At 40.2% G+C, this 14,483-nt stretch overlaps 1 protein-coding gene across 1 annotated transcript in view; it reads right to left on the reverse strand.

The window, feature by feature from the left end:
- Window positions 1-2,325: 2,325 nt before the first annotated feature.
- Map7d2 (MAP7 domain containing 2) overlaps window positions 2,326-14,483 on the reverse strand; it is a 107,391-nt gene continuing 95,233 nt past the window's right edge. Inside the window, exons 12-18 of the mRNA XM_077106812.1 lie at window positions 10,153-10,360; window positions 9,338-9,442; window positions 8,272-8,328; window positions 7,564-7,642; window positions 6,898-7,084; window positions 4,238-4,510; window positions 2,326-2,446 (exon numbers count right to left, since the gene is read on the reverse strand). Coding sequence (XP_076962927.1) covers window positions 4,264-4,510; window positions 6,898-7,084; window positions 7,564-7,642; window positions 8,272-8,328; window positions 9,338-9,442; window positions 10,153-10,360 — 883 coding nt within the window. The 3' untranslated portion in view covers window positions 2,326-2,446; window positions 4,238-4,263. The remainder of the gene's footprint in view (window positions 2,447-4,237; window positions 4,511-6,897; window positions 7,085-7,563; window positions 7,643-8,271; window positions 8,329-9,337; window positions 9,443-10,152; window positions 10,361-14,483) is intronic.

Here is a 14,483-nt window from a genome sequence, read left to right on the forward strand (position 1 = left end):
TGTGTTATATGCCCTAACAAAATGGAACTCTGGAAACTAGTTTTTTACATCATGTTTGCTTTCTAAATCCAGTTTATGAAAGTATTTGGCTGATAGCAAACTTGTATATACTAAGAAAAAAATTTACAATGTTCACAAAGTAGCAATTGCATTTACACAACCACTGTAGGCCCTAGGGCAAGAACTCCTGACATAAACTACTTCTAATGCTGTCAGAAGCCTGAAAATGAAATTAGTTAAGTGTCCTCTCCTGTGCCCTGACTAGAAGCTCTATTAGCATATTGAACCCCCAGCTTCAGAGATGGCGCCCAAGTTACCATGAGAGTTTCTAATTCTAGTTCCTGTCTACCTAGCTCCTGGTCTAGATTGATGCTGTCTCCCAGATAGTGAATGAGCCTGTGAATTAGATAAGAAAATCTGGTCTGGGTTCCTTGAAAATAACAGTCAAGCTGTAACCCCAGCAACTCACAAGTTTGAGGCTAGCATGCACAAGTTAGCAAAAAAAAAAAAAAAAAAAAAGGTGGGATGTACCTCAAAGAGCACCTCTGGGTTCAATCATTAGTACCCCTCCAACACATAAGAGTCAACATTCCCACTGTAATTTTGTTTAAGTGCCAATTGCTAAGTGAAGTACTCATATAATAGATAATACCAAATTTAACTGTCTTAGTTAAATGCCTGGCATCACAGTGTTTGGATGAAAGCACAGCAACATTACTCAGAAGTTCATCATGTTCTAGGGACAGGCTATCACTTAAATTTATTTCCATAGTTGACTTCACTTGGCATCGACAGCAGAAGATTTTCTAACAAGTTGGACAAGGAAAGTACATCCATGTAGGATTTGGGTTTTTTCCCACATGGTTGCATGGGTTTAGAAAACCTGGTTTGATTTCAGCATATTTCTTCATTGGGCTTATACAAACAAAACACTAGCAGGCCACCAGACTCTTCGATGAAAATGTATTTCACATTAAACAGAATGTTCACATCATGCACATGAGGCATCACCATTCACAATGGTTCTGTGAGGTACAACAGATCACAACTGCATAGATTTCTAGCAAAATAAAGTTGTAAGAAAGATGGCTAGGCATTTTTTGAAAGTCAGACCATGCTATCATTTTCTGTGTGCTTATCATAAAAGGGATTTTCCCCCGGTATTCATCAAGATCAATAGAACTGCATTATTAGAGGCATGTATTTTATTTAGTATATACACATACACAAACATACACAGTTTCCATAACTAATAAACTCTTAAACTGTAGCTGGCTTTAAAAGCACATGAATAAGATTGCTATTGAGATATCTTTATGTCTCCTGATTGCAAACCTCTCTCAGAATTATAAATCTTTCCAAACCTCTTATTGTACAAGTCAAAATAAAGTTTCAAAAAGAAAAGGTCATTTTAATCTGAGTCACATTTTTCCACAAGAAATGAAATTAAGAAAACACAGCATTATATGGCATAAAATGTGTGGCGTATACATTCTAGTGTCATTTTTCCCATTCAGATTTTTTCATGTTAAAGTCTATTACAGTGATGTCCTGGGACCAATTGGAGGCCCCCTTATTTCAGAGCACTATGATTTTTATTTGTGCCTGGATTTATTATAGTTGGGCAAACACAGGAGCAAACCAAGAAAACTCCCAAGATACAATACAAAAACAATAGCAAAAACATGAAAACCAACCATCTGTACATGAGATGCATAATTTAGTTGGAAAGTTACTCATGGTTTGGAGTGACTACAGTTTGGAGATTTTAAGGTATGACATCAAAGATGTCCATGTACAAACAAATATGCATAAGACAACAGAAATTATTACGAACCATTTAACGCTTCCTTACTCAAACACACTTATTACATTAACCCCCAAAAGAGTATAATGTAGGACAATACAGGTGGCAAAGCTTATTAATAAAAAAGACTTCTTCATAGTACTTTCAAACAGAGAAACCCCAGAGGGGGAGAAAACTCCAGAATTTCTTTTCCTTATAAACAAAGGGAGATGTGCAGCCCAAGCTGAATACATGTTTTAACTAGAGTTTGGGTAAATGTCTAGAATATTTTACAAGAGGAGACATCTAAATGTATAATATGTGCTCCAACTCTGGGCATGAGACTGGTCATGGAATGAACTTCTGAACCAGCATCATTCAGGTTATTCAGAGGATCACTATGATAATACAGAAGGACAGGAGATGTTTTAGCAGCAGCTGAAGCTCATAAATAGAACTGTAAAATGAAACACTGCTAAAGCCCAACGAGGCAAAAGCCTCTAGGTTTCTACCATGAGAGGCCAGGGTTTGACTACCTAGGAATACAGTTACATTCTGATCTAATAATTTGGAATCCAGCGTAAAGGGTGACAGAAGCTTCTTCAGATGACCGGCAGCTGATTTGACTACCGGGAACTTCACAGGTTTTCCAAACACCACCTGTATCAATTCAAAAACAAAGCCAGGTGAGACCAATGCAGAAACCAAGTATTTTGCACTTGGTAATTAGGTTTAGGTTTTCGTTGGCTCATTCAGTATTTCTCAGCAGAAATACTGCTGCATTTTGCACAGGACAATTTTTTTAGGTTGGTCAAATTTTCCTTATGTGAGAGTGTCCTAAAACCTGCAGATTTTTGTGGATTTTCTGTTCTTTACTGGACAGTGAGGTAAACCAACTTAAGAAAAGCTTATTAAAGTCAAGGTATGCTAATAACAAAAGAAGCCTCTTAATAAATACTAAGCCGTGAAACTGTCAAGGAAACAATGTTCAGGTGAAATTAGCGTTTTAAGGGTCCAAGAAAGCAGCTTCTTCTCCAAACTAGGGACATAGTTTACTCTAGAAGTGATCTGTCAGTATGGGGTTGGAGCTCAGCGGTAGAGTGCTTGCCTCACAAATGTGAGGCGCTGGGTTCAATCCTCAGCACCACATAAAACTAAATAAAATAAAGGTATTGTGTCTCTTTACAACTAAAAAATACATACGTATAAAGAGAAATAACCTGTCAATCACCTCATCTCATGTGTCAAATGACTGCAGCTGCTTTTCCAAGAATCAAGAGGCAGGGACCCCAAAGTTCTTACCTATAGGCAAGAGCTGAGGTCAGGTGGAAATAAGCAAACAAAATACAATGACCTCAGCCATGTGGCTTCCCCAACCTGTTACCTCATTTCAGAAATAACAAGAAGTCTATGGTATACCACCCCGAACATGCCCCATCTCGTCTGATCTTGGAAGCTAAGTGGGGTACAGCCTGATTAGTACTTGGATGGGAAAAATAAAAAGGTTGGACCAAATCATTTTAGACATCAAAGTTATGTTACAGGAATGGAGCATCAAAGAAAATAAAGTGACAGAATGCAGAGAATATAAAAACATTTGAGCTAAAAATGGTTGCCTAACATGTTCAATCTCCAGTACCACATATACACCAAAAAAAAAAAAAAAAAGGAAAAAATAGCAGGAGGTGTGATACAAATTAAGTTGTGAAAGGATTTGGTGCTAGATCGTATTTTGTTTTCATTATTCAAAACAAATAAGTCCCAAATTTAAGTAAATCAAATATAAAATGTGTGTATCTAAGAATATTCCTACTCAAATGAGAGGGGTTAGGGTATAGTTCGGTGACCCTGGGTTCAATCTGTGGCACACACACACAAAAAAAAAAAAAAAGAAAGAAAGAAAGAAAAAAAAGAGCCTCTAGAGTGCTTTGACAAGAAAAAAGGTCAAGGGTAGGGGAAAAACTTTCAGTGCACAACCTGTAGCTCTTTCCTCTTACTCCCTCAGGTATGATCTAGGAACAGATGTCTGTTTTGGAAGAATCCAGAAGGGGTCTAGAGAAGAGCCAAGCATTTGGCCTATCACTCATCAATGTATATGAATGATGAAGGAAGAGAAGTTCATTTTACCACCTTGTAATATTTTAAGAGCATTTTCTCCTTACCTCTGAAGAAGATGCTACTTGAAACAACTGGCAATCAAACCTTCCCTTCCCACTTACTCCCCAGAACAATAGGGTCTATGAATCAGGCAAGGCATGGCACTGGAGGCTCCCACAGGAAGAAATTCCTTGAATTTCATAGCATTTTTAATATATGCTATAGTATATACCATATTTGTGTTTGTATTTTTCAAATAAAATTAGTCATCCAGAAGGCTGAGTGATGTTTATCCTATCTTCACACACTCTAGTTGGGAAGGTAAGGATTTAGAGTATCATCAAAAGACTGTACCTTTCATTAAAGGGATGTTGTATTTGTCAACAGAAGGAGTTCAGAGTAGTTTCTTGGCCAGGACTGTTAAATCCTTCAATAAGGTTTTTGTTACAGTCATCCAGGCTGAGATTTTCACTGGATCTCTTGGGGAACGGGGGACCAGTGAAATCTAAGAGATCTTGAAGTGCTCGGGCATTACCAGTTCCATTTTGGTCCAGAGACATCCCAGGAATCATTTCACTCACTGGTGAAAATTCTGGGATGGAGATAAGTTCTTCTTTGGAAACAGGACTAGAAGAGATGAAGGAGAGACAGGGAGAGACAGATGGAGGGAGAGGAGAGAGAACATGAGAACTAAGCACACTATGTTAATGTGCTTCATTCTATTTGTAATATTTTATTACACTCTTGTAGAAAAGATAAATTTATAGACAGTTTATGTGTAACACATCATAAAAAAATACACAAGTTCAAGTCTGAGAAGTGGGTAGGCACAGGCCTCTGTGGATGAGAAGAAGGGAAGTAGACCAAACAAGATGTGCAGGCCAAGCTTATGCTGCCCAAGGAGTGAAAGGAAAAATACCTACAGGCACTGACACTTTACTACAGAGTAGCAAGGTCCTTCCAGAACTTTCAGAATAGAACAAACAGAAAGCAAATACCAAAAGTGAACTAAGGAAGGGCTCTAATTAATACTGGGGCTCCTTGTGCTGCCTTTCCAGCAGTGCTGCCCTGGGCAAGCTGCTTTTCCTTCCCTGGATTTAGTTTCCACCCCTATAAAATGGGAAGAACAGTAATCTCTCCCTCTCAGGGTTCCTGTGAATATGAATGTGACTGTATTGGGAAGAGTTCATGGAAAACCATGTGATGTGTGTGTGTGCTCAAGGGGTTCGGGTGCATCCATCTAGTCACCTGCCAAATCAATCTCACTGTTTCTTTTCTAAATCCTGACTTAATCAGTTTGCTCAGCTGAACCCCCCACCCACCTCCTCCCTCTCTTCCTAGATATGGAAGGAGTTGCACTGCTGCTGTCTGCTATAGGCCTAGCAAAGGAGCAAATCCAGGCCCAGAAGAGTGGTGGGCTGGGAATTGAGGATTTGTCCCAGGAGTCCTTTAATAGCCACAGTAAGGTTGCTGCCAGGCTCTTCTTTTCTTCCTTGATGAGATCTTACAGATGAATCAAGAAAAACCAGTTGAACTGCAGAAGCTCAGTGGAGCCACCTCCCTCACACCTGAGCCCAGTTAAGGGGCAACAGCTGACCTACAACCACCCCTGGTGTTTGAAGTCTGGGAAAACTGCCTCATTAAACAGAAACATCCTGCTTCATCTTCATCTTTCCCCACCTCCATCCCCTGCATTTAAACTGGTCAGAGAAAAGAGGAGAAAATGATACCACAAGTTCGGGTGTATCCACCAAGGTCACATCACTAAGTGAGAACATAGTGTGCTAAGCCCCTTTACTTTCTTGAACTCTGGTCAGAGGTGCCACATCTTGTTCCCTTCCCTCCCCCAACAAGACATTAAAGACTAAACACAGCTGGCTCAATATGTGGGTGGAATATGTTGGGTTAACCCTTCAGATTGCCTTAGTTGTTTTCTGCTGGGGACAGAGTGGCACCAACTAGGAGAAGCCTGCCATGATGGTGGTGTTGAGGGATAGGAAGACCCAGGCGAGGACTGAGGGGCCCTGCTACCATTCTACACAGGATTTTCTCTACTGATGATGTCCTGGATTTCACATATCTAGCTTGAGCCCTGTGAGGATGAGTGGAATATTGACGATTAGTGTTACAGGAACCCCACCTCCAGACTAAGCAGAGAACTTACGGTCAAGGACAGAAGGTAAACTGGCAGGTTGGAGCTCTGGTAATGCTTTTACAAAATATTGTCACACTCTCCTAATACAAAGAACCAACCCTTACTTCAACTACCCTACCAAAGGTTGTCCACTCCAATGCCTCTGCCTCAATCTCATACCAATAGATTCTTTTATCTGGGATTAATTTGCCAGATGATGTCATCTACAAAAATGATACCAGTTTATGAATTCCTTAGATTTTTAGAATCTGAAAGCAATTTAGTTCCTTTATCAAGTCTGCAATGACAAGTTTACTTGTGGAGACACATCACTCTGGACACAGGGAATCTTGTTGATCCTGGCAAGGTCCCCTTTACCTATAGGTGCATCTATCCCCCCAGACACAGAGGGCTGGCTCCTAAACACTCAAAATTGCCACTATTTCTCTGGACAACTTCCTTTAGCTGACAGGCACCCCCATGATCATGGTCCTGTATCCCCTAGCCAAGAAACCCACAGTAAATAACTGATGGATACAGTGGTATAAATACAATATTCCTTTTCTCAACTGAACAACTCTCTGGTGGAAATTCATCCTGCAGAGCTCCTATGCTACTATCTGAGAACATATCCTTACTTAGTGCCTTCCCTTCTGCCCACTCCTCCTGAGAATCCTCCCCTATTAAATCACATGCCCAGGCTCTGCTTCTAGGGAGCCTAGTTCAAGATAACAGTATTATATCATTGATGGCTTTCCTATAATGTCAACCAGATCTGATTTAGGTTATTGTATTGTATAAAAGATGGAGAAACAAACTAAAAGACAGTGGTGGTGTTTGGAAAAGAGATGAAGTTTATATGTAAAAGAAATTGACATACCTCACATCCATAGACTGAACTTCTTCAGTTGAATCATCCAGACTGTTTGATTTCCCATCAAGGGCATCCAGATGAACAAATGCCCCAACTGGTTTAAGCCCATTAGAAAAAACATCTTGTGGAAAAGTTTCTGGGGCAGCGCGTCCCACAGCATTAACCTCCTGGCAGGTGTTCAATCCATTGATTTCTGATCAAGAACAAAGTCCTTTAGTGAATCATAAAATATACAAAACGAAATTACAGGAAATACATAAAAAGGTAATTAATTTAATCCTCTGCTTCACTACTGATGCAACATCTTCTGTGGAAAGAACCACCAACAGCCCCATGTAATCACCTTCACATGGGGGAAGAGATGACACACAGCATTATTGCAGGGCCTTGGTAGAAGAGCAAGACCAGATCTTAATAACATATGACCAGTAGTTAGGCTCCCTGGAAAGCATCCTGAGCCAGTAAGACAGTGTGCTTTCTGTGCCAGGATTAAACAAGGAAGCCAGCGTTTTTCCAAATACAGTCAATAGTCCCTGGGCTTTAGAGATGCTCCAGGAAGAAAATCTGCTGTCAGCCACAGCTCTGGGACCCACATATGCCCCTCCTTCACAGGAAGCTTTATGGACTCCCACTATTAAAGGAAAAAACACAAGCACCAGACCTCACACTCACCTATTTTGTTGGGGACAACTGGTTTTGTCTTATTTTCCACACATAGAACAGGCTGAATCTCCACTTTTGAGTTTTCTTTCTGAAAACAAAAAGAGAGTAGATGAAAAGAGGGAAGGCTGACATTACACAGAAAAATAAATGCTTTTTAAAACCACCAGGAGAAATCTGGAGCCCTGCTGGGCCATCTGCCTGTTCCATATTTCTTTGAATTTTCAGCTGTTTCCCTTATCACCATTTTTTTGTATTCGTGCACTACTGTGACTCTCCTTGCACCCCAACCCCACCACTTTGAGAAAATCTTTTTTTTTTTTTTGGTACCAGGGATTGAACTCAGGGCCACTCAAACACTGAGCCACATCCCCAGTCCTTTTTTGTATTTTATTTAGAGACAGGGTCTCAATGAATTGCTCAGCGCCTTGCTTTTTGCTGAAGCTGGCTCTGAACTCATGATCCTCCTGCCTCAGCCTCCTGAGCCGCTGGGATTACAGGTGTGTGTCACCGCACCGGCTGAGAAAATCTTTTAGCTACTCCATCTCTGAAATTCCTCCTTACTTTCAAGATCCTATTTCCTCTTTAACCTGGCCAGAAACAGAGCATGGAGAGTCCATTTTTTTTTTTCCTGGCTAATTTTCTCTGAGACTACAACTTCACTGAATGTTTTCTGCAGTTCTTTCCTGCTGGTTACATAATAGTCATCTGAATTCCTACCTTCACTTCTGGAGACACATCACTCTTCCTTGTTCTCTTCATGATTTCATCTATTCTCTGTAAACAAAACAGGCGAGAGGACCATAATACCAAAAATATAAAATAGTAGTTGGGTCTAAATGCAATTTCACATTTCTGAGAAGACTGGTAAAAGACAAATGTCAGCAGAGGATAAAAAGCATGGAAAGGTTTTCCATTGTTTTTGTAGATGGGTTTCTCTGGCTCTACAAACAAGGTCAAATGAAGCAGACTAGTACATATCCAGGATCAATAATCTATATCCTATCTTTCTCCTTTCTCTCCTTTGGTTCCCTATAAATAAAAAAAAAAATCACCATCTGCCATTCTAGAGGATCACCCTCCAGAAAATGAAGCTAAGGTTAGTTCAGGAGAGATGTCCATAGATTCCCAGCTCCTAGAGGTAGATATAGCATTACAAAGCCCAGGTTGGGCCTAGGATATCATGAGATTGGAACTTTATAATCAGCTTCCTTAAACCCAATTTTATCTATAAATATATTAAGTGTAAATGGATTAATCACTCCAATTAAAAGGCAAAAAATGTCTTTAATACCCTGTATTAAAATAGTAAGTCCTGACTATGTGCTATTCATAAGAGAGATTCTTGTAAGGACACACATAGGTTCAAAGTAAAAAAAAAAATGGCAAAGATTTACCATGCAGGTACCAATCATAATAGGGCTGCCAAAACAGACTTTAAGAAGAAATAATACTAGAATTAAGAAGGGCATTTCATGGTAAAGGGATCAATTCAACAGGAAAATTTAACAATCTAATGTGAATATTCAACTAACAAATAGGGCTTTAAAACATATAAAACAAAACTGACAGAACTGAAAGGAGAAGTAAATAAATTCATAATCACAGATGGAGATTTTTAGATGACAGAACACTAATAAAGTTATACAAGATGTGAACAGCACTACCAAGGAAACTTGACCTAATTGACAATTTTAAGAACACTGCACCCAGTCATTGTAGAACAGAGCTGGATTAACTTCCTGTTCCTGTCTCATCCTAAGTCCTCCTGATCCCCAAGCCTTACCTTCTTCCTCTCCAGTCTCTCCTGCTCAATCTGCAGCATGATTTGTTCTCTTTCTAGACGCATCTGTTTAGCTGCCTCCTGGGCCTTTGCTTCTGCTGCTTCTTTCTGAGAGCAACAGGTAAGCCAAAGCACAGGCTTTATTAAACTAAGAAAGCATTGTAGAAATTCCTGGGCTTTGCATAAGTCCTTTACCCCATTATCTGCCCCAAAGTGGATGAGGCACCAATATTCAATGTAAAATCACACAACCTGCTCTATGATAGAGGAGATACTGTTGGGACTCATTCATATACCCTTATCCCACCATGAAAATCACCTGCAAGCTAGTTTTCATACATGGCCCAGGTCTTGTGTATATAGCCAGAAATTTCCAGGAGTTTTTCCTAAGGAGAAACCTTCCACAAAAAGGGGCAGTATCAGTAAACAAATTGTCCAGTTTCCTCATCCCCTGTACAATTCTAATGCATGATCCCAGTCTCTCAGAGGGTCCCCAAAGCACTAAGTTCCAGGGGCCCATAGTAACCCACTCATGGATGTGCTAGTATATTGGCTTTCCATTTTCTTCCCTAGCAGCTTCATGGGATCCCCTCCCAAATAAACTACTAGCCCCCAAATTTTATCCTTGGGTCTGCCTTTGTGAAAATCCAAACTCACAGATGGCAAATATTTCCAACTTCAATTGTATTTAATAACTAGCCCAGATGATTTAAGAAAAAACTTCAAGTAACTATTATGAGTAATTCAAATTTAATAAAATTTACCTAATATTAAGTAAGGCCCTTTAAAAAAAAAGGAAAATCTGAGGATGACTGTACCTGCTTTTCAATCATGGCTTTTTCTTGTTTTTCTTTTTCTTGCTTTTCTTTCAGCAACAGCTCCTCCTCTGCCTTCTGCTTAGCCTCCTCTCCTGCCTTTCTTCTTTCTTCCTCTTCCTGCCATTTCTTTTCCTCCTCTTGCTTACGGGCTTCTTCTAGGCGCAGCCTTTCCTCCTCTGCTTTTCTTTTCAATTCTTCTCTCTCTAGCCTTTTGAGGACATAATCATCATTAGAAGAGGAAAACATGTTCAAAAGGCAAACTGCCAGGGAACTCTGTCCTGACAGTAGTGGGGAATGCTCAACACATTAATGAATACATGCATTTGTAAAATGCCTCATCTTTCCCAGAAATCTATTTCAGTTCATATGCTTACCAAAAAATATTAACCAGGCTTGACTTTAAACTCTTTACTACAAAGAGTAACACATATTGACTTGTGAAGACACAAAGGTTCCCTCATTGTTCTATAGATGAAGACAAAGGAGACCAAGCCTGATCATTTTATTCAATGACAATTTTTTTAATTAAGCAGAATAAATATTTAAAAACCAAATAAAGATAGAAAATGGGAAGTGATATAATGGCTACAAATATGCCAGTCAGCAATTTAAGAGCAGTGACCATGAGCTCAAAAGTTCATTTGGGGGTTTAACTGGTATGTGACTTCTGAAGCAGCCAATGAAAGAAAATGCTCAACAGAACTTCAACATTTAATGCAGAAATTAAAGCATCTGTTTTTCCATTTGACTTGGCAATCTTTAAAAAATCTATTTTAGCTTTTAATTTGTGCTATATGAAAATTAAGTGGCATTTAGACATTGTCATCCACAAATGAATGGTTCATGATATAATGACAAAGAGCTCTAAGCAGTGAGGAAATATTCTATAAAGTCTAAATGCTGGTTTTTACATTTCAAATGTTCTGGCTCACAAGTGCATCACTGTTAGGCACTGGCTAATCACTGTTAATGTAAACACCTGGTCAAGACTCAAGCTGAATTCTGATTGTGCCACTTGGTGCAAGACACTTGCAAAGCCACTCAACATTTCTGATGCCCATTTTAAAAATGGAAATAGCTATACCACTGCTTGATGGAGTTACTGTGAGGATTCAATAATGCATGGGGATGCCTGGCCCTGGAACATTAAAAAATGTTGGTTTGTTTTACAAATTAAAATGAATACTACCTTCACCTCCAATGCTATTTTTTTTAAAGAAATTTAACACTTTTCTGTTTTTATGTGGTGCTAAGAATTGAACCCAGTACCTCACCCATGCTAGGCAAGTGCTCTACCACTGAGCTACAACCCTAGCCCTCCAATGTTCTTTTATTATTTTTTAAAAATATTTATTTAGTTGTAGATAAACACACAGTATCTTTATTTATGGTGATGAGGATCAAACCCAGTGCCTCACATATGCAAGGCAAATGCTTTACCACTGAGCTACAGTCCCAGCCCCCCTCCAATGTTCTTTTCATCTATAAATCTGTATGTTTTCAGAAGTTACCTTTATATAGAAGCATGAAGTGTTATGTTTCTATTTAAAAAATTTTTTTTTGGCATCAGGGGTGCTTAACCACTGAGCCACATCCCCAGCCCTTTTTTAAAAAAAATATATTTAGTTGAAGGTGGACACAATAGCTTTATTTTATTTATTTATATGTGGTGCTGAGGATTGAACCCAGGGCCTCACATATGCTAAGTGAGCACTCTACCGCTGAGCCACAACCCCAGCCCCCCAGCCCTTTTTTGTATTTTATTTAGAGACAGGGTTTCACTGAGTTGCTGAGGCTGGCTTTGAACTTGTGACGCTCCTGCCTCAGCCTCCTGAGCCACTGGGAAAAACCTAAAGGCATTATCCCAAGAGTATAACAGTATGAGATAATGTACTCTACACCAATAGAGGCTACAGTGCCTAGGAGTATCTGTGGAGCACCTAAAATTATGAACAAATATTCTCCAGAAGAGTATTACAGGGCCTAATCAGAAAGAAAACTTCTGTTTTCTTAGATTCCTTCATGAAAGATAAAGTATACCCCACATAGGATTAACAAAAATGGCTGTGTTGATATCAAGATTTATCCAAAGATCAATCAGAACACTGCTTCATTTCTTATTCCTTTTTAAAAATTCAGTTGTGATTGTCTCAGAAAAGTTAAAATACAAAGGATACATAGTATATGAATCAATGCACAAGCTACTTCACAAAGAACCTGTAATCTGCGTCTTCAGAATCTGAAAATCCACTGCTGCTTCTGTTTATATCATTAGGACTTCAAGGTGCCCAGATGCACATACATGTAGTAACATACTTGTGGCTCCTTATTTTCCATAATTGCCTAGGAATTTTATGAATTCCTCCCCAGAGGTCCACAACACCCACAGTCCTTTTCATCATGCCTTCATGGAAATCCCATCCTTTTAGACAAAATTTCCTCCATTAACCACACTTTGCTTTCTCCAAAGTAGGTAAAAACTAGTATGCATGGGTGCATGCACATACAAACTCCAAAAAACTGGTTTTCACTGTGTAAAATAGGGTCCTTTGCAATTCTCTCCAAGTATGAACATTCTCTCCCTGCTTAAGGAACCAGAGAGAGCATTATTTCATTCTTTCCCCCCACCAGCCCTCTGCTGTAGGTCACCTGTAGCCCACCACCTTTGCCATCATTATCAAGTTCCCTCCATAGTACACCAGGCCTGAGGGCAGTTTTATCATTCTTTCCATCTTTGTTGTTGTCATCCCTCCAAGTCCCATCCCTCCACCTTACTGACTTAGAAAATACCAGAAAACTGCACATCACTGTCATCATTTGTTATTTAATTGATGTATTCCTTGTCCCTGTCCATTGGTGAGGGTCTTCATGTAATGGCTCCTGTCACGAAACCTCTAGTACCTCACCCCCTTCTGTCTCATCCTGCTCACATGACTGACATATGGTCAACCTTGAATTGTTTAATCTTGTGGATGAGTATGTGGGCTCATCATTTTCATTCCTATGTGCTTAAAAGTTGTCATTAGAAAAAGGTCAACCTTCCATGTCTTTCTCTGCTGACCTGCCTGGTAAAGCCTGAACAGTTGATTTGCGTCTACTTCCCTTTTTTCTCACTGCCCTCCAGGACTCTGATCCCCTGCTGAGCTTTTCTGTGATGGCATGAAGGTTTACTCTGTTGTCCTATGCTGGGCCTGGATGGCCCCCAGGACCACTCATGCCCCTGCTGGGCATGAGATCAGCACCAGTTAGAGAATGGAATAAATAAGGGTGACTGGTCATGTGCCCCTTAGCCTTGGCTGTGCCTTTTTTTTATCCTTATCCCTTGGTCCCACATGGCCAGTCCAAATTACTACCTTTTCTTAGCTTTTGTCAACCTCCTTAGTTGATGGCAGCACTAACCACTTTATAGAGAAGACCTGATCTGAGCTGCTGCTTTTTTTTTTTTTTTTTTTGTACTGGGGATTAAACCCAGGGGTGCTAAACTACTGAGTCACATCCCCAGGCCTTTTTATTTTTTTATTTTGAGATAGGGTCTCGCTAAGTTGCTTAGGGCCTAAGTCGTTGAGGCTGGCTTTGAACTTGCAATCCTCCTGCCTCAGTCTCCTAAGTTGCTGATATTATTACAGGCATGCACTACCACACCCAGCTAATCTGAGCTTCTTAAACTGTGCTCCTTTATGGCAGGCATTACAGCTGAGAAATTTCACCCTTTCTTTCCCTAAATGCAAAAGGATTGTAAATGCTACCATTTGTGCTATGAATTCCAGGCTGTTTCTCCAACTAGTCTCTCTTCCTTCCAATGCCAGTTTTCCTCGGTGAGATGTACCTTTCCATGGCTGGCAAAAATATTCAGGTCTCAGGCATCCCAAGGCACCCTTGGTCCTCTCCTGCCAGCCTTCCACTCATGATTGCGGAACGGCCAGCTCACACTCAGAGGCTCCACCCTCTCACCTCTTTCAGAGCACTTCATTTTTCCACTCCTCTTCTCAATAACTTCCCTCCAAAATTCTCTGCTTATCTCCTAACCCAAGACCAACAGTCTTTCCTCACAGCTTTGACATGTCTTAAAGGTGGTGACAACATCAGACCTTCCTCTTACAAGGTCCTCTCTATAACCTTGTGCCATATGAGGTTGTGTTGTCATGGCTTCCTCCTGCTTCAGTTGCCCAATGCCCAACATTGGAGGACCCCCACCTACCCTACCTTGCACCAAAAACCACCTGTTACCTGGAGGCTCAGACAGTGAGAAGTAGCTCTGATGAGCCCTGGGGACCCCTCTGCCTGCAGTTCCAGGTCTGGGGCTCTCACCTGGACATCAATCATATGACCTT

The sequence above is a fragment of the Callospermophilus lateralis genome, chromosome X (genome assembly GCF_048772815.1).
Source record: "Callospermophilus lateralis isolate mCalLat2 chromosome X, mCalLat2.hap1, whole genome shotgun sequence".
NCBI lineage: Eukaryota > Metazoa > Chordata > Mammalia > Rodentia > Sciuridae > Callospermophilus > Callospermophilus lateralis.